This window comes from Coregonus lavaretus, assembly GCF_964263955.1.
Source record: "Coregonus lavaretus genome assembly, chromosome: 23".
NCBI classification, from domain to species: Eukaryota; Metazoa; Chordata; class Actinopteri; order Salmoniformes; family Salmonidae; genus Coregonus; species Coregonus lavaretus.
The window spans coordinates 9801304-9826953 of record NC_140010.1 but is presented as its reverse complement, the minus strand read 5'-3'; the positions used below and the strand labels follow the sequence as shown (position 1 = coordinate 9826953).

The window sequence follows — 25650 nt, the reverse complement described above, 5'->3', positions numbered from 1 at the left end:
GAGCCCACTGTAGATATTAGTCAAATTATGTTCAAAGCAAATCCTATACGCAATATTTTGTATTCCTCTCTCTGTAGACTGTGTCCTATCCATTAAACACGAAATTACAAAAATGTTGACTTTGTCTACATAAATATGTATTATGAACACGAGAAGGCCAGTAAAATAGGTGTGTACAGTATTTGACTATTACATGTTTCACATTTTTAAGTTCAACAGGATTGCTGATTAATTCTGAGGAGTATCATATAAAAACACTTCTGCAATCCAACTGTTGGTAAAAGATAAACATTTATTTTCAGGTATAAAAGATTTTGAGGTGACAGGAAAGGCAGGTAAGAAAACATTTTGGTAAAACATTCTGTTATAAGTAGATGGGATCACATAAAAACATGGTTGAAAGTAAGGCTGAAACTATGGGTTGAGATATCAATAAAATGTTATTCTTGCTATGAAACCACCTGATTACATAAAATGATGATTCTGAGTTCTATCTTCACATATCAAATACATTGCTATGTTGGTTAAAAAGTCGATCTAGCCTAGTTTTGTTGATTAAGCTGCAGCAATGTCACTGCACTTTTGGTATATCCCTGGTGATATTCTGTATCAATAACATAAAATGGCGCATCGTCCCAGCTGCCTTATATACCTTACATGAAACTAAACAATATCAAATATCACATTCATGTAAATATAACAAACTGGTAAATAAAGACACCAACAGTGATGGTGGTTCCTGTCTCATCATTTAAAAGTGATCAAATGAGAAAGTCACAACTGGAATGTAGCTAGTGTCATATGATTAGGCCTATTCACGGCCTGTGTGGAAGGACCCCGTCATATCAAAACCTTCATCTGAAAGTAGAATGAGCATATGGACGGTTGACAGATGAAGGGTTTCATGAACAAATCAAAAGTTCATTATGAAGTAGGCGTGGTCTCAGCAGGAAAGATGAGTGTCTTAGTCAGGGTGTTTCTGGAATCCGGTGATTGCTTAACCTTCTCATAGCCAATCAATTTCCCATCTTTATCCTTAACAGGAAGTTTACCGTCCATCTTGCTCACTTCAGCATTGACCAGGGTGATGATCGCATGGATGTCTTTCCCTCTGTAGAGAACAGGAGACAAACACACACAACATAAAAGAAGTCAACACAGTCATTCCACAGAGACGATATCAATAGCTCTGCAGTGAATTTCAAGCTGATGTTACCCGCTGCAGCCTTTTTCCAGCTGGCCACACAGAGACTGGATGAACCAGGACCCCCATTTCGGGTTCCTGATAGAGATATACTGCTCTACGTTGGCCATGAAAACCAGGTAGTCTGAGTATATTGGAAGGGTGTAGTCTTGGACTTGGCCGTCGTCTGTGTGCAGTTCCCCGTCTGTCCCTTCAACTTTACGCTTCTTGTTCACCGACACGCCCCCCTGCACGTCATTCCCTCGACACGCTTGGATGAAGAACAGCTTGGGCTTTTCAATAAGGATGCGACAGTTTGTGCCGTTGAAAGGTGAGAGGATATCAATGGTGGGGACAACTGTTCCATCTGTGCCATAGACGCCCTCCTTTTTTCCATGACTCAGAATGCAGCAGACGAAGGCATCGCCATGCTTAGGAAGATCCTTTAGATCAGTGAACTGACCACCAATCCACTCCTTCACATCGTACGGTTGCAGATCAGATAACTTCTTCAGCTCAGAGAAGACCTTCAGCACACTGGGAATCTCCACTGCAGTCTTGTCCTTGCACATCACCACCCTGAACTTCAGCCGGCTGAATATGTTAGCCAGATCCACTGTAGGAGAAGACAAGACACTTAACAACGAGGCCTCTCACTTCACTGTATCCTCAATCTATCACATCAAATCATGATAATCAGCTGAATCAGCAAAAGAGCAAGCTGGACAGATGTTGTAATAGAGAAATTAGGCTTGATTTTGAGGATAAAACGTTGACATACCAGCATCCTTGTTTGTTCCTGTTCTTTCACGCAGTTTATCAAAGATCTCGTTGTTGATGATCAAACAGAGACCACGGGGTACACTGGTCATCTCATACAGACTGACCTGGAAACCGAGGAGACCATTTACACACAAAGGCCATTTCACATCACACTGAAAGGGCACGTTAGTCTTTAATTTCGCCATGTAAAAACTGATGCACTGGCAATTTACTTTATATCAGCGCACTTGCCCTGAGGTGGAAGGGGTGACAATGTTTGAGGTGTGTCCTTAAAAAACCCCGCAAAAGTGAATAGGTGTCTTTTTATTCTGGCCATTAACCAACTTGCCTATAAATAAAGGGGTTTTAAATGGCCTACTGAGAGTGCCCTCATGGTTTTTAATTATTCACAATTCACATACCTGCATACTTCATTTCGCTAGTTCGAGGTGGCTATCCATCCCCATTTTCAAAGAGCACCCCATGTCCGATTACCAAAGACAGGCGCGCTCCTACAAACTATTTAATCCTCCTATAATGCCATATCAACGGCGGATTTCTTTGAGAATCTGCCTAGCACATAGGCAACCATACAATTGACAGGAGCCTAGTAGTTTGTATTGACGTGCGAATGTTATGCGTACATTTAGGCTTACGTGTGCACACAGTGCCATGGAACGAGAGAAGCCATTTATGATATAAGGCTTCTGACCCGATCTTATTTAGAAATGTTGTTGTTGGTTTAAAAAGCAGATTGTATTTTGTTTAACCTGATTACAAACCATACTTATTAGAAATATTAACCATCCATGGGTTTATGGTGATAACGGTAGGCTACATGGCTCGAATGCATTGCAATTTCGTCTGCTCCCTGTAAAATGGTTCCATGATGTTTTATATAACATTACATTTGCGAGCAGTATAACGGTGAATGGACATTTCCACTTTCTCTTTATATTGAAACAGTATCCAGCTCCTGTGAAAAGTTAGGATGCGCATAAAACCCTCCATAGTCTAAGTTGCCTTTTCTGTATAATACGCCTACGGGGAGCAATTATAGTGCGTGTAACTGTAGTTAGACATAGCCTATTTAAAAACAAGTTGTTTCGTTTTTATTTTAATTCTAATTTATACCCTGTCTTTTTAGGCCTTATCAATAGCCTAGTGAATTCAATCTTGCTGATTGACTACGTTTGGCATGTCCATGTCTAGACTGCAATTTACAGGGCTAGCCCCTATATCAGTGGAAATGCTATAACCTATGTTTGACAATGTATTTCCATATTGAAGCAATACAATTAGAACAATGTTAACTGCAAACATGTTCAACATATTTAGCAAATATGGGGCAGGCTATTTCACGAAATAGGCTATAACGGACTAACATTCAAATTGGACGCAATGCATAAAATACCATAAATACACAACTTTAAGCAACCACATATTTAGCCATGGCACACGTTCTGATTGGCCATAGAGGGCCCATGCCTAGACACACCGCAACATATTTATTCATTAAAACCCAGCCCTTTCGCGCCACGGACAGCAACCGCCCCATAATTGTGGGTGTGAAAATGTCACAAATACTTCTGACACACCCCCGAATTTATAGCGCTGCCGCCAACGTATAGATTGACCACTGCGTTAGGTTTGTATAAATAGAGCCCTAATCGTAAAACTAACTTTTCCTAGTATTAGGTTTGGCTTGAATGGAGCCTTCATTGACTGGCGAATAAGGCTTTGTGTGTTCGCTGTGTGTGCTGAAGGAGAATTGTGTTGCGATGAGAAGACAGGTTAAGTTTTGGTTCTGTGTATTATTGTATATTGTTGCCTTGTGTAATTGCTCTGAACTGTATGATCAGTTGTCAGGTGTAATATATTTAGTTAATAAACACTTTAAATGTAGATTGAGGGGTTATCACCTCATCGCCAATAGTGACCACTGTTTCCAGGTCAGAAGTATCTAGAAAACACAGAAAACACAGTTAGATACCTGATACCAGCTATCTAATACAGTAGAACAGTAGCACTGATGTCAGTTGATTGATCTGTAAATTAGTCTAGTCATGTAGTGTGTAATCTGTACTGTCTGGTTGTTGTGTCAGTAAACAATGACAGAGTCGTGGTGCAAAGCTAGTAGTACTAGTAGTCAGTGTGTGTGGTACCTGTACAGGGAATTGGAACTGTTGGGGCTGGGTTGAAGGTGGGGTCACTGGGTGCTGGGTGGTTGTTGAATATTTCCTCCAGTCTAGGGTAGTTGTCTATAATATGTGGTTTCTGCAGCAGGTTCACGAGTTCACAGCATTTTGTATCTCCTTTATTCATCACTTTATCCAGCAGGTTGATGACAGTCTTCTCATCGGACTGATTGGGGATGTTTAGGTTTTTGTAGTCCCGCTGAGTCACTATTTTCTCCTGCTGCACATGCTGAAGGATGTAGCTGGAGTCCGCAGACAGGATCTCCGTTAACAAAGTCTTGTTCTCGCTCAGCGTCTGCATGATGGACCTTAGAGAGAGAAAGAGAAGGAGTGTTGATGATATAAAACATAATATCCCAGATGCATCTCAACGGCCAAGCCAATTTATGCTGAAGTATCCTGAGTATAGCCCAACCGGCCTTCAGATGGCGCAGTTATTCCTTTTACGTCGTTTGTTATGTGCGTCACAGATTATCCATTATATCGACCAGATACTCTAGTGGCCGCTCTAACAATGAAAATAAATGACTTCAAAAATGGAATACAGGCGGGAGGAGGCAATATCAGGTGGGACCATTCTAGTCAATGAGAGGGCATATATAATGAGTGGTCCTCTGTAGCTCAGCTGGTAGAGCACGGCGCTTGTAACGCCAAGGTAGTGGGTTCGATCCCCGGGACCACCCATACACAAAAAATGTATGCACGCATGACTGTAAGTCGCTTTGGATAAAAGCGTCTGCTAAATGGCATATTATATATGCATGTGAACAACAGGCACAACAGTTACCACAACCACGTACAGTCAAAATTGGCTATGTCGTAAAAAATCATGAAAACAAAAATGTGCTTTTTGGTCTGAATTTAAAGTTTGGGTTAGGCATAAGGTTAGCAGTGTGGTTAGGGTTAGGTTTAAAATCACATTTTAAGAAGATACATTTTAGAAATAGGCGGAGTTTATGACTTTGTGGCTGTGGGATCTAGTGACGACCAGGCACAACTCCGATATAAAGTGTTTTTTCTTAGTTGCAGTGATGTCACGTCCTACTTATATCAGTACACTCGTAACAACCTAATCATTACGAAAGTTCTAGTCGATCAAATAAGCCACACGTAGCAAATAAGCCATACATTTTTTTGTTAACCAAATTCGACACTCATTGACCTCCATACAAAAATCCTCGCTTGGTGAGCGAAAAAATTAAAAGAAGCCACCTGCTGGAGAAGACAGATTTTAGGCCCAGTTATCCCTCTCGCTTCGCCTCTTCCACTCTGTCTGCGTCCAACTGGAGTCTATGCAGCCGGCTATACACTCGTGACCCCCGGGGACCGGCTCGTACATACACTGAACAAAAATATAAATGCAACATGTAAAGTGTTGGTCCCATGTTTCATGAGCTGAAATAAACAATCCCAGAAATGTTCCATATGCACAAAAAGCTTATTTCTCCCAAATGTTGTGCACAAATCAGTTTACATCCCTGTTAGTGAGCATTTTAGCCTTTGTCAAGATAACAAGAAGCTGGTTAAACAGCATGATCATTACACAGGTGTACCTTGTGCTGGGGACAAAAAAAAGGCCACTCTAAAATGTGCAGCTTTGTCATACAACACATTGCCACAGATGTCTCAAGTTTTGAGGGAGTGTGCTAAGGAGTATTTCTGTCTATTTCTGTGTATTTCTGTCTATAATAAAGCCCTCGTGGGAAAAAACTAATTCCCATTGGGTGGGCCTTGCTCCCAAGTGGGTGGGCCTATGCCTTCCCAGGCCCACCTATGGCTGCACCCCCCTGCCCAGTCATGTGAAATCCATATATTAGGGCCTAATTTATTTAATTTATTTCAATTGACTGATTTCCTTATATGAACTGTAACTCAGCAAAATCTTTGAAATTGTTGCATGTTGCGTTTATATTTTGGTTCAGTATAAAACATCCTCCATTCAGGCTGCAAGGCCGTAGAGTGCATAGACTCCAGTTGGACGCAGATGACAAACAACGTAAGGAATAATAATAATTTATTACATTCATATAGCACTTTTCAAAGAATCTCAAAGCGCTTCAAAGTCGTTCATGGCTTGACTAGTCATCTGAGGGAGGGGTCTCATCAAGGTGTCTCGCTGTCTCTGGCTTTTCCGTAGTAGATCTCAGTCAGATGAAGTTTGAGCTAAGCCACTGCAGTCCATGGACTCCTTGGTAGGTAGCATAGTAGCGCCATCTGCCAGTTGGGTTAACCTTAGTCGTCTGCGCACCTCATAACTGCATTTCCTAGAAAACATTGAACCGCTGTAGTTTACAACAATTATAGTTTCTGAGGTGGAAGTTGGGAGAGTTATATTTGGGTGTTGTGGTGAGTGAGGCCCCGCTCTCTCCTTTCCCAGATGTTTAGTTCATTTCATTCCGATTTCCTTTGCACTATTGTAGCCATTTTTTTCTGCAGCCTGTCAACTATGCCTCTGTCTATCCCTGTTCTCTCCTCTCCGCACAGGCTATACAAATGCCTCACACCGCGTGGCGCAGTGGTCTAAGGCACTGCATCGCAGTGCAAAACTGTGCCACTAGATCCTGGTTCGAATCCAGGCTCTGTCGCAGCCGGCCGCGACCGGGAGACTCATGGGCGGCGCACAATTGGCCCAGCGTCGTCCAGGGTAGGGGAGGGAATGGCCGGCAGGGATGTAGCTCAGTTGATAGAGCATGGTGTTTGCAACGCCAGGGTTGTGGGTTCGATTCCCTCAGGGGGCCAGTATAAAAAATAATAATATGTAAGTCGCTCTGGATAAGAGCGTCTGCTAAATGACTAAAATGTAAAATGTGGCTGCTGCCTCTCTAACCTGGTGGTCCCTGCACGCACTACCCACGTGGAGTTCCAGGTCTCAGGCAGCCTCTGGAACTGCCGTTCTGCTGCCAACAAGGCAGAGTTCATCTCAGCCTATGCTACCCTCCAGTCCCTCGACTTCTTGGCGCTGACGGAAACATGGATTACCACTGAAAACACTGCTACTCCTACTGCTCTCTCCTCGTCTGACCATGTGTTCTCGCATACCCCGAGAGCATCTGGTCAGCGGGGTGGTGGCACAGGAATCCTCATCTCTCCCAAGTGGACATTCTCTATTTTTCCCCTGACCCATCTGTCTATCTCCTCATTTGAATTCCATGCTGTCACAGTCACTAGCCCATTTAAGCTTAATATCCTTGTCATCTATCGCCCTCCAGGTTCCCTTGGAGAGTTCATCAATGAGCTTGATGCCTTGATAAGTTCCTTTCCTGAGGATGGCTCACCCCTCACAGTTCTGGGGGACTTCAACCTCCCTACGTCTACCTTTGACTCATTTCTCTCTGCCTCCTTCTTTCCACTCCTCTCCTCTTTTGACCTCACCCTCTCACCGTCCCCCCCTACTCACAAGGCAGGCAATACGCTTGACCTCATCTTTACTAGATGCTGTTCTTCTACTAATCTCACTGCAACTCCCCTCCATGTCTCCGACCACTACTTTGTATCCTTTTCTCTCTCGCTCTCCTCCAACACTACTCACTCTGCCCCTACTCAGATGGTAATGCGCCGTCGCAACCTTCGCTCTCTCTCTCCCGTTAACTCTCCTCTTCCATCCTATCATCTCTTCCCTCTGCTCAATCCTTCTCCCTCCAATCTCCTGATTCTGCCTCCTCAACCCTCCTCTCCTCCCTTTCTACATCCTTTGACTCTCTATGTCCCCTATCCTCCCGGCCGGCTCGGTCCTCCCCTCCAGCTCCGTGGCTTGATGACTCATTGCGAGCTCACAGAACAGGGCTCCGGGCAGCCGAGCGGAAATTGAGGAAAACTAGACTCCCTGCGGACCTGGCTTCTTTTCACTCCCTCCTCTCTACATTTTCTTTATCTGTTTCTGCTGCTAAGGCCACTTTCTACCACTCTAAATTCCAAGCATCTGCCTCTAACCCTAGGAAGCTCTTTGCCACCTTCTCCTCTCTGCTGAATCCTCCTCCCCCTCCCCCCTCCTCCCTCTCTGTGGATGACTTCGTCAACCATTTTGAAAAGAAGGTTGACGACATCCGATCCTCGTTTGTTAAGTCAAATGACACTGCTGGTCCTGCTCACACTGCCCTACCCTATGCTTTGACTTCTTTCTCCCCTCTCTCTCCAGATAAAATCTTGCGAATTGTGACGGCCGGCCGCCCAACAACCTGACCGCTTGACCCTATCCCCTCCTCTCCTCTCCAGACCTTCTCCCTTACCTCACCTCGCTGATCAACTCATCCTTGACCGCTGGCTATGTCCCTTCCGTCTTCAAGAGAGCGAGAGTTGCACCCCTTCTCAAAAAACCATCACTCGATCCCTCTGATGTCAACAACTACAGACCAGTATCCCTTCTTTCTTTTCTCTCCAAAACCATTGAGCGTGCCGTCTTTAGCCAACTCTCTTGCTATCTCTCTCAGAATGACCTTCTTGATCCAAACCAGTCAGGTTTCAAGACTGGTCATTCAACTGAGACTGCTCTTCTCTGTGTCACGGAGGCTCTCCGCACTGCTAAAGCTAACTCTCTCTCCTCTGCTCTGTCCTTCTAGACCTGTCTGCTGCCTTTGATACTGTGAACCATCAGATCCTCCTCTCCACCCTCTCCAAGCTGGGCATCTCCGGCGCGGCTCACTCTTGGATTGCGTCCTACCTGACCGGTCGCTCCTACCAAGTGGCGTAGCGAGAAGCTGTCTCCGCACCACGTGCTCTCACCACTGGTGTCCCCCAGGGCTCAGTTCTAGGCCCTCTCCTATTCTCGCTATACACCAAGTCACTTGGCTCTGTCATATCCTCACATGGCCTCTCCTATCATTGCTACGCAGACGACACACAATTAATCTTCTCCTTTCCCCCTTCTGATAACCAGGTGGCGAATCGCATCTCTGCATGTCTGGCAGACATATCAGTATGGATGACGGATCACCACCTCAAGCTGAACCCTGGCAAGACGGAGCTGCTCTTCCTCCCGGGGAAGGACTGCCCGTTCCATGATCTCGCCATCACGGTTGACAACTCCGTTGTGTCCTCCTCCCAGAGTGCGAAGAGCCTTGGCGTGACCCTGGACAACACCCTGTCGTTCTCCGCTAACATCAAGGCAGTGACCCGATCCTGTAGGTTCATGCTCTACAACATTCGGAGAGTACGACCCTGCCTTACACAGGAAGTGGCACAGGTCCTAATCCAGGCACTTGTCATCTCCCGTCTGGATTACTGCAACTCGCTGTTGGCTGGGCTCCCTGCCTGTGCCATTAAACCCCTACAACTCATCCAGAATGCCGCAGCCCGTCTGGTGTTCAACCTTCCCAAGTTCTCTCATGTCATCCCGCTCCTCCGCACACTCCACTGGCTTCCAGTTGAAGCTCGCATCTGCTACAAGACCATGGTGCTTGCCTACGGAGCTGTGAGGGGAACGGCATCTCCGTACCTTCAGGCTCTGATCAGTCCCTACACCCAAACGAGGGCATTGGGTTCATCCACCTCTGGCCTGCTGGCTCCCCTACCTCTGCTGAAGCACAGTTCCCGCTCAGCCCAGTCAAAACTGTTCGCTGCCCTGGCACCCCAATGGTGGAACAAGCTCCCTCACGACGCCAGGACAGCGGAGTCACTCACCACCTTCCGGAGACATTTGAAACCCCACCTCTTTAAGGAATACCTGGGATAGGATAAAGTAATCCTTCTACCCCCCCCCTTCTACCCCCCCGGTTATGGAACGCCTACCTGTCCCAGACCTGCTGTTTTAAACTCTTAATGATCGGCTATGTAAAGCCAACTGAGATTTATTCCTGATTATTATTTGACCATGCTTGTCACTTATGAACATTTTTGAACATCTTGGCATGGTTCTGTTATAATCTCCACCCGGCACAGCCAGAAGAGGACTGGCCACCCCTCATAGCCTGGTTCCTCTCTAGGTTTCTTCCCAGGTTTTGCCTTTCTAGGGAGTTTTTCCTAGCCACCGTGCTTCTACACCTGCATTACTAGCTGTTTGGGGTTTTAGGCTGGGTTTCTGTACAGCACTTCGAGATATTAGCTGATGTAAGAAGGGCTATATAAAATAAAATTGATTGATTGATTGATAATAATACGTTTAGATAGCTAACGTTAGTGTAGAAAGTACAGTAGTAAGTAACGTTAGCGCGTGCAAGCATGGTTAGCAGCCTAGCTAGATAGCTAACGTTAGCTACTTTCGTGTCAACTTGCAGTGAGCAAGCATGCAGTTTTGCGGAAGTCAACAAGTAATCTTCACAATAACGACGTGATAGCTAAGTAGCTAATACGACTTACTAAAAGTGATTCGCTCGCTGACTGGGTTGATGATACAATTCAGTAGTCGCCGCGCGCTCCTTTCTGCTCCTCTCTTCCCTCGCAAAAGCCAAATATCGACTTCCGCTATCTACCTACCAAGATTGACAGAGAATTGATAACCAACAAAGTATGCACTGTAATTACACTGACTGGATTTCCTGGTGGTCTAGTGGTTAGGATTCGGCGCTCTCATCGCCGCGGCCCGGGTTCGATTCCCTGTCCGGGAACGTTTCAATTTCATCCAAAAGTCCTGCGCACTCAATCAAAAGTACAGCATTTGCCTGCTTGTAACATTTTAACAACACTTAGGCTTGCATTCCTCAACTTTGGGGAAAGGTGATGGATACATTTAGAAGCTGTGGTTACACCTCTTTGTTACAACTATTTTTTCAGTGTTTTTCAGCATGTTATAGCCTAGGGCTTACATTTATAAAAAGGGTTATTTGCGGAAGAATAGGGTTCTACCTAGAGCCGTTTTGATCTGAATAACCCTTTTTGGAAGACAAGGGTTCTTTTAAACGCAAATGGTTCTACCTAGAACCTTTAACATCCTAAGAACTGTTTTAGGAAGAAAGGGTTCTTTGATTATTCTTTGGAAGGCAAGAAGGGTTCTTTCGAAGCCAAGAGGGCTGCTACATAGAAGCATATAATCATACAGTATTTCCCAGCATGCTCTATTGCAGGGTGATTTTCAGAATTGTTTGTTTTAATATCTGTTTTTGCATGTACATTGATTGGTTGATTAATTTTATGCTACACAAAGATAAATAACTTTCCATTTTTATTTTTATGAAACCAATCTGTTAGTAAATGCACCCATTACTTATTGCACCCATTACTGAGATGGTTGTTCCAGTTTAGATTATTGAGGTAGTCTCAGTATTCAAATTTCTTATCCTGGCAGTCATTCTGAATGCAGGTTGCAGGTGAGAACCTTTTAGATGATAAAATGGTTATTGGTAGAACTCTTCATAGCTGATTCTAGGCACAACCCTTTATAGAGGGTCCCTAGGTAGAACCATATACAGGAGATTCTATGAATTCTAGATAGAACCCTCTGCAAAGGGTTCAGCCAAGCACCAAAAAGGGTTTCGCCTATCGGGACAAACCAAATAAGTGGGACACTTTTTGCATTTCGGTCTTCTGTAAACTCTTTTAACATCTATCCAACATATTAGGCCAACACATGATACATTTCTGAAATCCTCAAGATGTTTCCTAATCACACAAAAAAACATGTAATATTGATATCATACTACAATGGGCATGACACACCCATTTGTGTACACTGAGTCAAAACCATATTTTCAGTTCACATTTGGTAGACTGTAGGTTGTATAAACTGGGACACCATTATTACCGTCTTAATTGTACCCCAATGACAATTCAATTCAATTTTGTGTGTTTAGGAAACATCTGAGTATTTCAGAAATGTTTAATGTGTTGGGCTAATATAGTGCATTCGGAAGGTATTCAGACCCCTTGACTTTTTCCACATTTCGTTACGTTACAGCCTTATTCTAAAATTGATAAAATTGTTTTTCCCCCTCATCAATACCCCATAATGACAAAGCAAAAACAGGTTTTTAGAAATTTTTGAAAATGTATTAAAAATACAAAACTGAAATATAACATTTACATAAGTATTCAGACCCTTTACTCAGTACTTTGTTGAAGCACCTTTGGCAGCGATTACAGCCTCGAGTCTTCTTGGGTATGAAGCTACATGCTTGGTACACCGGTATTTGGGGAGTTTCTCCCATTCCTCTCTGCAGATCCTCTCAAGCTCTGTCAGGTTGGATGGGGAGCGTTGCTGCACAGCTATTTTCAGGTCTCTCCAGAGATGTTCGGTTTCAAGTCCGGGCTCAGGCTGGGCCACTCAAGGACATTCAGAGACTTGTCTTGAAGGCACTCCTGCGTTGTCTTGGCTGTGTGCTTAGGGTCGTTGTCCTGTTGGAAGGTGAACCTTCGCCCCAGTCTGAGTTCCTGAGCGCTCTGGAGCAGGTTTTCATCAAGGATCTTTCTGTACTTTTCTCTGTTCATCTTTGCCTCGATCCTGACTAGTCTCCCAGTCCCTGCTGCTGAAAAACATCCCCACAGCATGATGCTGCCACCACCATGCTTCATCGTAGGGATGGTGCCAGGTTTCCTCCAGACGTGACACTTGGCATTCAGGCCAAAAAGATCAATCTTGGTTTCATCAGACCAGAGAATCTTGTTTCTCATGGTCTGAGAGTCTTTAGGTGCCTTTTGGCAAACTCCAAGTGGGCTGTCATGTGCCTTTTACTGAGGAGTGGCTTCCGTCTGGCCACTCTATCATAAAGGCCTGATTGGTGGAGTGCTGCAGAGATGGTTGTCCTTCTGGAAGGTTCTCCCATCTCCACAGAGGAACGCTGGAGCTCTGTCAGAGTGACCATCGGGTTCTTGGTCACCTCCCTGACCAAGGCCCTTCTCCCCCGATTGCTCAGTTTGGCTGGGCGGCCAGCTCTAGGAAGAGTCTTGGAGGTTCCAAACTTCTTCCATTTAAGAATGATGGAGGCCACTGCATTCTTGGGGACCTTCAATGCTGCAGAAATTTTTTGGTACCCTTCCCCAGATCTGTGCCTCAACACAATCCTGTCTCGTAGCTCTATGGACAGTTCCTTCGACCTCATTGCTTGGTTTTTGCTCTCACATTTACTGTCAACTGTGGGACCTTATATAGGCAGGTGTGTGCCTTTCCAAATCATGTCCAATCAATTGAATTTACCACAGGTGGACTCCAATCAAGTTGTAGAAACATCTCAAGGATGATCAATGAAACAGGATGCACCTGAGCTCAATTTCGAGTCTCAAAGCAAAAGGTCTGAATACTTATGTAAATAAGGTATTTCTGTTTTTTATTATTAATAAATGTACAAAAATGTCTAAAAACCTGTTTTCGCTTCGTCAGTATGGTGTATTGTGTGTAGATTGATTGATTTTTAGTTTTTTTAAATCGATTTTAGAGTAAGGCTGTAACGTAACGAAGTGTGGAAAAACCCAAGGGGTCTGAATACTTTCTGAATAGATAGATGTCTGAAGAGGTTGCAGAAGAAGGAAATGCAAAAAGTGTCCCACTTTTTCTGAATTCACTCAAATAACAGTACTAATAACAGTACTACAGTAAAAATTAACAGCATATAGTACTACAAAAACAAGGGCTTAGTAACAATAGTTTAGTAACAATAGTTTAGATTTTCTCTTGTCAGACCAAGAAAAAAACACGTCACCCTACTTGTATTGAATTTAAAAATAAGCATTGCTATTGATCATATCTGAGATCATTTCCATCTGGCTGAATTCCCCTAAGGTCCTTTTGCATCCTTCTTCCTCCCTTCCTTGAAGTAGCCATTAGCCACTGACCTGATATAGCTGGATAGGTGAAAGCAAAGGGCTACGTAGGCTACATTATGGATCTTGGTGAAAAAAGTATGAATTCCATAGGTCGGGGTTGGGTTAAATGCGGAAGACACATTTCGGTTGAATGCATTCAGTTGTGCAACTGACTAGGTCACCCCCTTCCCCTTTCCTGTCATGTCATAGCAGTTAGTAGGCTCAGCCTACTTCAAGGAGGAGAGGAAGAAAGGATGTGTTGTTAAAGTGTTCTACCAGGCCCTGAGTGGCTGTTGTAGTTTCCTGTGTGTCAGACTTCCAGTAATGATAAACGTCACTTTTACCTCCCCAGGCAGTCACAGTGTGTGTCAACACGCTTTCTTCTGACACTAAACGGCATCAAGACCAAACCAAGGAGTACGTTCAGAGAAATACAACGGTATGTTACTTTTATCATGATATAATGAGACAAACGTTTTTTAACCTCTTTCCTACCTCCTTATTAACACTTAAGACAAACACGTTTTGTGCTTTGAACTTTTGACGTGTCCAATGTTAAGGGGACAATTTAGTATTTGTGTTTCTCAACTATCTTAAACCCATGAGTATATAATCCAGTTGCCCCTAGACACTAATCCAAGGTCAGTCTGACAGGTACCCCCCTAATGGATAGGGTGAGGATTTGATGTATGTCAGCTGGTCCTAGATCTACACCTCAGAAAACCTCTACAGCAGCTATAAAGCCCAGGGAATGACATGATTAAAAAAACTACTAAAGGCTACATTAGAAAACCTGATAGAAAGTATGTAGAACAAAAAATACTAAATATGTGGCCCTCTGTTGAATTTTGATGTCCTGATGTGCCTTGAGTTGTTGCCCATCCGTGATGTAGAAGGACAGTTACAGTTTTTTTTTTCTCCAATTGCTTTGGTTCAATTTTCACAAGAATGTGATACATTTTCACAACTCTTGGTTCAAAATTCAAAACAGATCATCAAAAATGTAGTTGTTTCAAAACTCTAAGCACATTTTCAATTGTCTAAGTACAACACACAAAATCATACAGTCACTTTTTCACCAAACTTAATCAGTGTTTCATCTAGAAATTCACATTGCAAAGCATGTTCATATAAAGTAATTGCCTTTCACAATGCAATGCTCACATTCATTTTGATATGATTCTCTTCTTATATGTTAAATACATTTTTCTGTTACTTAATCCCACTGCTCTTAATTGATAATCACTTAACCATTTGTTAAACCTATAGATTTTAAACTGGTTTTCCTACTAAAGATTTTGAGAACTACATAATGAAAACGTATGTCTAAAGTAGAAACATATAAAGTATGATATATACTGTTATGTACTATTATGATTATGACTATTATGATTTTACTTCACAGTAAAAAAATATATAAATAATAATCTGATATTGACAAGATCAGAGATATACTGTATGTAACAAATGCATCCCCTATACAGTAAACACGCATCCAAAATGAATTTGCTGGGGTCTTTTTGATACAGTACTGTAATACCATAATATGTGCCATTTACATAGCAGACGCTTTTATACAAAGTGACAACAGAGAGTCCACACATTTTCATATGTGACCCAAGAGGGAATCGAACTTACAACTCTGGTGTTGCTAGTGCCATGCTCTTATGAACTGAGCCACATACAAGACCACTACAATACATAAGTACAATACAATACTGTAAAATACAATACTGTAAAATACAATACATGATTACAATACAGGTGGAAGATGTATGATTACCATTTCCATTAGCATACCACCCTCCTCCAATAGGTTTTCCCCCAGGAGCGTGAATAATGAGGACATTAAATGTGATGTCGATAAGAACCTATGGCCAAAAGCTCAAGATAGGCTTGATGCAAACTACTGCCTGCTAAACATTATGTTTATTTAATTTGTTTAATTTGATTACAGTAATTTGAATATTTGCATCAATTAATGTGGAAAATGTCTTCAATGATCACACCTTTGAAAGGATGGAAATGTTATGTTCAGTCAATTGTAAGGGTAGTGCAAGTATTTTGCCTAATGTGAAAACAGTGTAATGTACTGTCATTTACAGTACTGTAGCATATTACATTCAAAGGGCAATTTTGAAACATGTGTCCTGCATTTTATTGCTATTGGATGAATTGGTTGTTAAAACAACTAAATTGAGAAGATATCATTATGTTGTGTTTTGGTGATTAAATCAATGTTTTCATGGTAATTCACAGTAAACTTATATTTTGGATCAATGGTTGTGTGATGAAAGAGGTCTTAAAAAAAATAAAATGCACTTGAATTTTTTTTGTTGAATATGAGACTTGATGCGTTACAAATGTTACCAGTTTGGGGTTTTGTACTACGCATTTTGAAAATTCACCACATACTTGTGACATAGCACCAAACAGATAAAAAACAAAAACAACTGAATGTCCATGACCATATAAGCTCATCAGGTCTGAGTGAAACTGCCGAAGTGGTCATGTTTTTATCAGGGTGTTATATCTGTGTGTGTCTGTGTCTCTCCCTCACAGGTTTGTTATGGTGCTATGTCCAGTGTTCACACTGCTCTGGGTCTGTGCTGTGGCACTGCATTCCCTTGGGAGCACAGAGAGAGGTGAGTGATAAATGTGTGTTTTATCAGTATCTATCTTAAATGTGTTTACCCTGCAGTGTATGTGTGCCTTACTGAGATCTATTTCTGTGTTTATGTCTGACAGTATCCCAAACGACTGAGCCAAGTGTCTCTAGGAGCACAGATCCGATGGCTGAGACAGTTACTTTAGGGCCAGTCGAGACCCAAAGCCCTGATACACACACACACCAGAGCCTAGAACCAGACCAGAGCCTAGAACCAGACCAGAGCCTAGAACCAGACCAGAGCCTGGTACCACTTCCCTCAGACCCCTGTCAGGATGAGGAGCTGGATATGGACGAAGAGGGGCGGCAGGTAGCATAGTGGTTAAGAGCGTTGTGCCAGTAACCGAAAGGTTGCTGGTTCTAATCCCCGAGCCGACTAGGTGAAAAATCTGTCGATGTGCCCTTGAGCAAGGCACTTAACCCTAATTGCTCCTGTAAGTCGCTCTGGATAAGAGCGTCTGCTAAATGACCAATTATTTATATATGATCTGAGGTCTCTGTGATGATGGGTCTGTCTTAAACCAGCTCAGATTGACAGATTTACAGATTCTCTCTCTCTTTCTTTCTCTCAGATGGTGTACCAGAGGGATTCTTATGGTGTTATGCAGCTGGTTCAGAGAGAGGACTACGAAAAAACGTGCAACCTATCAGACAGTAAGACACATGCACAAAGACACAAAGACACACTCACCCAGGTGCACACGCATGCACACTCACTGAATCCTGTCTGTAACTTTAGGTGGACTGGCCCACTGTCTTATCTACCCAACCAATCAACTCAACTGCTCCTGGAAATACCATGGTCTCCCTAACGACCGCCTATCCTATGCCTCCGTCTTGTAAGCCCCTCCAACAATATCCAAGACACACAAAAACTAAAAGGCTTAACAATTGTAATAGTACAATCTTGTCAATTCATAGGCTATTACTGTGTAATTATCATTTTACTGTATAATAAAATGCTAATCTCATTTTAGTACATGACACCCACCCTCAATCAAGGTGTTTGCTTTAAGCGTGGCTCTGTGTGTGTGTGTGTGTGTGTGTGTGTGTGTGTGTGTGTGTGTGTGTGTGTGCGTGCGTGTGTGTATGTTTGAATATCAGTGTGTGTAGGGAAACTGAGAGGATCTCCAATGTGGATTGTGTCACTGAGGCCATAGGAGGCCAAGGAGCCCAGGGAGGGACTGGTAACGCTGACCGTGTGGTTGGACATGTGTCTGCTGGGTGCCAAGGCAGTGTGGACAACAGCGTCACCTCGGTGATCCTGACTTTCAACGTGTCACGCCCTGACGTGTGGTGCATCTACACCCATAAATACCACACCAGAAATATTGACGTGCTGCGCCCGCCAACCAACATCACTGCCTGGATTAGAGAAGGGGTTCTACTGGTGCAGTGGGGTCTCCCGTCCAGCCGGTTTAGCACCAAACCCAGCTGCTTCCACTACCAGCTACAGATCAATGGCCAGGTAATTCTACCAGAGAAAGAGAGAGAGAGACAGTCGTGTGCGTGCGTGTGTTTAGCGGTGGCCCCGTTTGTTAAGAGGCTGTCTGTATATGTGTATTGTAAGGTGAGCGACCTTGAGGAGCGACTGACATACAGTGAGACCAACGCAGACCCCACACATTCATACGATGTAAGGATGAGGGTGAGGAAGAGTAGTTACTGCAGAGGATCTCAACACTGGAGCAGCTGGAGCAACACCATCAGTGAGTCTGCAGTCATCAGTATTATAATCATATCTGCTTGTCAAACTCAAAGCGCTAACTGAAGCAAAAACAACGACAGTAACATAGAAAATCTCAGAATAATAAAATATGTGAGAACCACTGAATGCTTTACAGTGCTAAAAAACACATTTCACTGTCTTTTTCCATCTGCTTGTTATGTTTACACCATTGTGTGTGTGTGTGTGTGTCAGAGGTGGCACCGTTTGAATCACCCAATCAGCTGAACTCTCTGGTGGTCGCTGCCATCGCACTGGGAATACCCATGATCCTCCTGTCTCTGCTGCTGCTGATTCGACTCCAGAGGTATTCTGTTGTGTTCATGGAATTGTATTGAGAGGGAGGGAGAGAGAAATGGAGTGATGAAGAGAGCAGGAAATGGAGAGATAGAGAGAAAGGGAGAAACCAAAGGTGAAACACAGAGAAATTGACAGAAGGAGCGAGAGAGATACAGAAATGGAGAGAGCAAGTGAGAGATTGAGAGAGAAGGAAATGGAGAGGGGAGAGAACAGAGAGAAACACAGATACATTTACAAAAGAAAGAGAGAGAAACAGACAGACAGACAGACAGACAGACAGACAGACAGACAGAGAAACAGACAGACAGACAGACACACACACAGACAGACAGAGAGACAGAGAAACAGAGAAACAGACAGAAAGAGAAACAGACAGACAGAGAAACAGACAGACAGAGAAACAGACAGACAGAGAGAGAAACAGACACAGACAGACAGACAGACAGACAGACAGACAGACAGACAGACAGACAGACAGACAGACAGACAGATAGACAGACAGACAGACAGAGAAACAGACAGACAGACAGAGAAACAGACAGACAGAGAAACAGACAGACAGAGAGAGAAACAGACAGACAGACAGACAGACAGACAGACAGACACACAGACAGACAGACAGACAGACAGACAGAGAGAAACAGACAGACAGACAGACAGAGAAACAGACAGACAGACAGACAGACAGAGAAAGATAAACAAAGAGACAAGATTAATGGAATAATAGAATAAGTATTAATGGAATAATAGAATAAGTATTAATGAAATAATAGAATAAGTATTAATGGAATAAGTGATGATGTGTTTGATTTTAGCCTCTGACCACAGACCACACACATTTTCACTCTGAAACGGAACTTCCTTCAAACAAGAGGTGGAAAACACCCTTTATTCTTAGAAAACAAGAGAAAGGGGAAAACATAAATGCGTCAGTGATTGCACAGTAACTGGCACAGTAACCCCCCCCCCCAAAAAAAAACTAGAATAGTCCTAGTAAACAAAATGACGTTGAAATTATGTTTAAAAAAAATATGAATTCTCAAGACGTTGAAGTTAGGTTCAATTTAGGTTCTGTATGAAAGGTGAAAAGTTATTTTCCAGGACTTTGAAAATGCATATTTCCGACGTTGAAAAATACGTATTTTCCGGATGTTGAAATCAGGTTCATTTTTGGTTCTGAATGAAAGTTGAAAATACTTTCTTTCCAGATATTGAAAATACGTATTTTGCAGACGTTGAAAATATCTACTTTCCGGATGTTGAAATCAGGCTCATTTTTGGTTCTGAATGAAAGTTGAAAATACTTACTTTCCAGATATTGAAAATACGTATTTTGCAGACGTTGAAAATATCTACTTTCCGGATGTTGAAATCAGGCTAATTTTTGGTTCTGAATGAAAGTTGAAAATAAGTAATTTATAGACGTCTATGTTTGGGCAAAATCAAGGCGGGTCCAGACCGGACCAAATCTGAACCAAACATAGACGTCTATGATTGGTTCAGATTTGGTCCGGACCGGACCAAAAATCAATGTCCGTTGATGTGGAAATCAAAGCCGGTCCGGACTGCACCAAAAAAAGACATCCAAAAGACGTCGGCGTCGGTCCGTGCTTACTGAGGTGTAGCCTACAGTTTTGCCTGAAATGTAATTGTATGAATTCCCATCTATGTGGTAAGCCTACCGTTTGTAAAACACCAAAAAAAGACGTCCAAAAGATGTCGGCTCGTGCTTACTGGGGTGTAGCCTACCATGTCAGCCCCAATGGAATTTTATGAATGCCATCCATGTGGTACGACCACCGTTTGTAAAACAGGCCGTTACATTGGCTTTATTAGTCCTGATTCCTGTGACTAATCAATTTGGCTATTTAAGCTCTGAAATCAGCTACCCAACTTTATCAGGAGTTATCGTGAGCCTATTTGCAATGTGTTTACACAGCGGGAAATGCAGAAGTATTTTCTTTTTCGCTATGATCAGCTTGTCAAAAATGTACGCCTACAAACTTGAAACCACTGATCATGACAATGGGGTGAAACTCCTGGACAACAGTTGTGATTGTCCATTCCATACTGTCCATTTTACTTTGACCTGTCCTGTTTTAAGGATATGTTGTTTGTTAACATGACAGCACATTTTGTATTTGATTGAGCGCCATTTAGGTTAGGTTATTTTATGGGAGAAACCTGCATGATGTAAAGTGTCTGTCTCATTCCATTGTCATACATTTTATCTCCAACCTGTAGGCTACAGAAAAGGCCACATACTCTTTCTACCATATCCTATATCTGCTACATGATTTATGTTAGATTAGTTTTTTGACGGAACGTTGGTGGAGCGCCGCACCGATTCGTCTCTCTAACAGCACCCTGGAGAGGCACACTGGGAATGGACAAGCTAAATATTTTGCGGCCCCTGCCTTTGCCAAAGTGGGCACTGCTTATCACAGGGCGGCATCAGTTCTCACCTAAAAAGCCCATATGCCACTAGTTGAGAGAAATTGTCACGGTTTTTCGGCAGAATTATGTGAGGTTTTAAATGTTGTTGTTGGAGGTGCGTCTTGTTCAGTTTAGCTCAGAAAATGCTACCCTCGTCAATCTGCCGCCATAGACAGCCACCTGATCCTGCCTAATGAGCGGGCCGGCTGTGGCTATGGTATTAGTGGTGTGATTCCCTGGCTGCTGACTGACTGTGGTGAGTGTGTGTGTGCGTGTTTCAGGGAGCGTTTGTTTCCCCACATCCCTGGTCCCCCACTGAAGATTAAACACCTCTTGGAGAGAGACGACCAGTTTCAGGTGAATAAACAAACACACACACAGCTAAGAAACATTTGTTATGTTTACTTGGTGATTCACAAGAAAACTACCATATCATAACCCCTCTCGTGGAATTAAAAAAACAATGTTCTCCCTTTGGTTTGTACAGTTTGTCCCTCAGGCCCTGCCGTCCAAATGTGTTGAGGAGATCACAGTGGTGGAGGAAGCTAAGGAAACACCTGTGAATATGGCCAGTTAAACAAGATGGCCTGTTTAAAGCCCAATCATCCTAAACCCCAAGTCTCGTGGGCCGATCTGTAAGGAGGATCCCCTTAGCCTATCAGAGGGCAAGATGCAGTCATTACCATTTGTTAATACCGATCCAATCTTTTCAAGAGTGGACGCTACTTATTAACATGCATTGTTCTTACATGCTTAGCGTCTACTCAATTAAGAGTTCTTATGTGCTTACAGTGGCTTGCGAAAGTATTTACCCCCCTTGGCATTTTTCCTATTTTGTTGCCTTACAACCTGGAATTAAAATTGATTTTTTGGGGGTTTGTATCATTTGATTTACACAACATGCCTACCACTTTGAAGATGCAAAAATATTTTTGATCGTGAAACAAACAAGAAATAAGATTTAAAAAACAGAAAACTTGAGCGTGCATAACTATTCACCCCCCCAAAGTCAATACTTTGTAGATCCAACTTTTGCAGCTGCAAGTCTCTTGGGATATGTCTCTATAAACCTGGCACATCTAGCCACTGGGATTTTTGCCAATTCTTCAAGGCAAAACTGCTCCAGCTCCTTCAAGTTGAATGGGTTCTGCTGGTGTACAGCAATCTTTAGGTCATACCACAAATTCTCAATTGGATTGAGGTCTGGGCTTTGACTAGGCCATTCCAAGACATTTAAATGTTTCCCCTTAAACCACTCAAATGTTGCTTTAGCAGTATGCTTAGGGTCATTGTCCTGCTGGAAGGTGAACCTCCGTCCCAGTCTTAAATCTCTGGAAGACTGAAACAGGTTTCCCTCAAGAATGTTCCTGTATTTAGCACCATCCATCATTCCTTCAATTCTGACCAGTTTCCCAGTCCCTGCCGATGAAAAACATCCCCACAGCATGATGCTGCCACCACCATGCTTCACTGTGGGGATGGTGTTCTCGGGGTGATGAGAGGTGTTGGGTTTGCGCCAGACATAGCGTTTTCCTTGATGGCCAAAAAGCTCAATTTTAGTCTCAGAGTACCTTCTTCCATATGTTTGGGGAGTCTCCCACATGCCTTTTGGCGAACACCAAACGTGTTTGCTTATTTTTTTCATTAAGCAATGGCTTTTTTCTGGCCACTCGTCCGTAAAGCCCATCTCTGTGGAGTGTATGGCTTAAAGTGGTCCTATGGACAGATACTCCAATCTCCGCTGTGGAGCTTTGCAGCTCCTTCAGGGTTATCTTTGGTCTCTTTGTTGCCTCTCTGATTAATGCCCTCCTTTCCTGGTCCGTGAGTTTTGGTGGGCGGCCCTCTCTTGGCAGGTTTGTTGTGGTGCCATATTCTTTCCATTTTTTAATAATGGATTTAATGGTGCTCCGTGGGATGTTCAAAGTTGTTGATATTTTTTTATAACCCAACCCTGATCTGTACTTCTCCACAACTTTGTCCCTGACCTGTTTGGAGAGCTCCTTGATCTTCATGGTGCCACTTGCTTGGTGGTGCCCCTTGCTTAGTGGTGTTGCAGACTCTGGGGCCTTTCAGAACAGGTGTATATATACTGAGATCATGTGACTGATCATGTGACACTTAGATTGCACACAGGTGGACTTTATTTAACTAATTATGTGACTTCTGAAGGTAATTGGTTGCACCAGATCTTATTTAGGGGCTTCATAGCAAAGGGGGTGAATACATATGCACGCACCTCTTTTCCGTTATTTATTTTTTAGAATTTTTTGAAACAAGTTATTTTCTTCATTTCACTTCACAAATTTGGACTATTTTGTGTATGTCCATTACATGAAATCCAAATAAAAATCCATTTAAATTACAGGTTGTAATGCAACAAATAGGAAAAACGCCAAGGGGGATGAATACTTTTGCAAGGCACTGTAGCTTCTACCAGTGGTGTACTACTTGAGACCGGTCTCGTGACCAAATATTGGTCTTATCTTGGTGTCGGCTACATTCGTACTCGGTCTTGACTCGGTCTCGGACAGTGAGGACTCGTCATTTCTTCCCGAGACCAGCGGAGTAAAAAACCTCATAATGATCAGCTTCCATTCAGTCAGTGCATAAAACGGCTTCGCCAAATATATACACTCCTTTCTTGAAACATTATCTTAACAGCCTTTATCTATTATAGACATGTTTGCACAGTGGTGAACCTATAGGCCTTCAGTGTGCCCCACCTGTTTTGAGTCCCACCTGTTTAGCAAAAACATGTTTTGCATGTTATTTTGGCATTAACATGCGTCACATATCAGTTTGCAAACAATGTATAAAAATAATAATAATTGAGTTAATAAAGACGCATACAAACATGGTCTCTTTTTTGCTTTCTTGAGTAAGGCAGCTCCAAAATGCAGGTGTTTCAGCCTAGCTCAGTGCTTTCTGTGGTGGTGGGGCAGCCAACAGAAAATACAGAGCGTAGGGGTTGGTTATGTTCTCTAGTTGCGCCGTGATTGGCTCAGTGTTCGGTGCAAAATCTACATGGAGAGCTCGAAAATTCAAGCCCCTTGGGTGCTGCCATAGAGTTACATTAGAAGTGCCCATCCAATAAGGCTCAAGGTCATTGTCCACATATGAAATTATGTCAAATCACGTTATATCTACCGTAGCTGTCAACATCATACCTTCAGAATCTTAGCTAGCAAGCTAGCAGTCATCATCATGAATCAAGTCGACAATCTACTGGCAAATCCTTTTCAATCCTTGTCATATGAAGAGAAATTATGAAGAGAAATAATAGATAAAACGTATCGGTGCTCATCGGCCATTGGACATAAACATTACACAACAAGTTGGAAATCGCAAATTCAACAATGAGTGGTTTGGAAGGAATCAGTGGCTAAATGCAAGCGTTGCAAAGCAATCACGAGCCTGCTATTCAGTGGAGTGGGTCCAAGTCTGGGTTTAAGGGTCTCTTTTCCAAGCTTAAAAGGATAAACATTCAACATTGGCCATCCTGTCAATCCAGCATGACTTCTGCCGCGTTCAAAACAACTGGAAACTCGGAACTGGGAAATCACAGACTTCAGTGAGTTCAAGACAACTGGGAACTCTGAAAAAAACTAGCTCCGACTGGGAAAATACGTTTTGAACGTTTTGATCTTTCTAGAGCTCCGACCTGAAGATCACTAACATCATGATTGGACCTTGTTTTTTTCCGAGTTCCCAGTTGTCTTGAAAGCACCATAAATCCAGAGAATGACAGACTTTGATGACAAAGTTTGATGACAAAATTTACCCACGAAGAACCACCGTGCCACCATCCTGTTCAAGTGAGCACAGCACAACAAGGTGAGTCCAAAAATGTATTGTATGCTGCTGCATAAATGATGTAATATGCCAGGGAGATATGTATACCGTAGCTAAGAAAGTAATAGTAAGTGTATGTTGTGTAGTAAGCTGTTAGTAGCCCATGTGCCTCACCCTTTTCCCCTACTGTTCTGACCTGGTGGTGCACATGTAGCCTATAGCCTGTTTTAGAGAAATGTCATCATCGAATATTGTAAGAGCTTTCACTGTCTGCTTATATGCCCCCTTTATTTATCCTACGGTTCTGACTTGGTGTACAGGGAGAATACTGTAAGAACGGCCCATGTTCTGAATTCTGTTGCTGTACATTCAAAAGTGCTGAACAAATAATTATATTGACTACGTCCGTCCTAGGTCGCTCATTATTGTCTTAATCAATATTACGAATTGCCTCTTATCCGCTCGTCGTACCCTTATGCCATAGTTTGTACATCTCAATTATCAGTAGAAACCACATTTGTTTAAGCACGTCTGCCATATCAGCTATGTTTTTCTAAAAGGCAGTAAATTAGGCTGAATGAACTGTTTCGCTGCCAGACAAGGCTCCGCTGATAGCCAGGTGTAGCAGTGTGAAAAATAGGGGTAGGGTTGTAGAGAATCGAAGGACAATGAATATAATAAGAAACCTTAGCTGCTGGCTTAAGGCCGGTAGCAACCACTACAGAATATCCGGTCAGAACAAGGATAAGGCGGATGTCCAGGTTCAGGGGAGTTTAATTGAAGAAGATGTCCACATTCACACACACATCTGACCACTCATGGTTCAGATAACTGAGAATCATGTCCAGTGAGAACTGACATTAACTATGGTTCTGAAAGGGAAGAGGAGAAAGAAAATATAGGCTATAGCACTGCAGTA

General features: G+C 42.9%; 2 protein-coding genes across 3 annotated transcripts; one reads left to right on the top strand and one right to left on the bottom strand.

Moving 5' to 3' along the window:
• Positions 1–267: 267 nt before the first annotated feature.
• LOC311150782 (caspase-7-like) lies at positions 268–10542 on the bottom strand. 2 transcript variants are annotated; one of them, XM_084188311.1, is made up of 7 exons: positions 10435–10517; positions 6165–6407; positions 4111–4451; positions 3868–3908; positions 1965–2070; positions 1217–1799; positions 277–1111 (listed from the first exon to the last, which is right to left on the bottom strand). In XM_084188311.1, coding segments are annotated over exons 2-7 (1260 nt in total). In that variant the 5' UTR covers positions 6167–6407; positions 10435–10517; the 3' UTR covers positions 277–924. The 2 variants fall into 2 exon arrangements, with proteins under 2 accessions (XP_084044438.1, XP_084044437.1); XM_084188312.1 differs by lacking the exon at positions 6165–6407 and having other exon boundaries at positions 268–1111; positions 10435–10542.
• A 3559-nt stretch (positions 10543–14101) lies between these two features.
• LOC311098707 (uncharacterized protein) lies at positions 14102–23799 on the top strand. Its single transcript, XM_084139245.1, has 10 exons — positions 14102–14248; positions 16372–16454; positions 16558–16787; positions 17050–17131; positions 17217–17316; positions 17582–17945; positions 18048–18186; positions 18399–18510; positions 21221–21296; positions 21427–23799. Exons 2-10 carry the CDS (start codon positions 16379–16381, stop codon positions 21514–21516), a joined length of 1269 nt encoding a protein of 422 aa, XP_083995371.1. The 5' UTR covers positions 14102–14248; positions 16372–16378; the 3' UTR covers positions 21517–23799.
• Positions 23800–25650: the final 1851 nt, after the last annotated feature.

Coding starts and splice junctions, on each gene's coding strand:
- LOC311150782 (XM_084188311.1), bottom strand. Junction 1,800..1,964: donor AGGAACAAACAAGGATGCTG/GTATGTCAACGT, acceptor CTTCTCCTACAG/TGGATCTGGCTAACATATTC. Junction 1,112..1,216: donor CTGGAAAAAGGCTGCAGCGG/GTAACATCAGCT, acceptor TGTTCTCTACAG/AGGGAAAGACATCCATGCGA.
- LOC311098707 (XM_084139245.1), top strand. CDS start 16,379: ATGGTGCTATGTCCAGTGTTCACACTGCTCTGGGTCTGTGCTGTGGCA. Junction 17,132..17,216: donor AACGTGCAACCTATCAGACA/GTAAGACACATG, acceptor CTGTAACTTTAG/GTGGACTGGCCCACTGTCTT. Junction 18,511..21,220: donor CTGCTGATTCGACTCCAGAG/GTATTCTGTTGT, acceptor TGCGTGTTTCAG/GGAGCGTTTGTTTCCCCACA.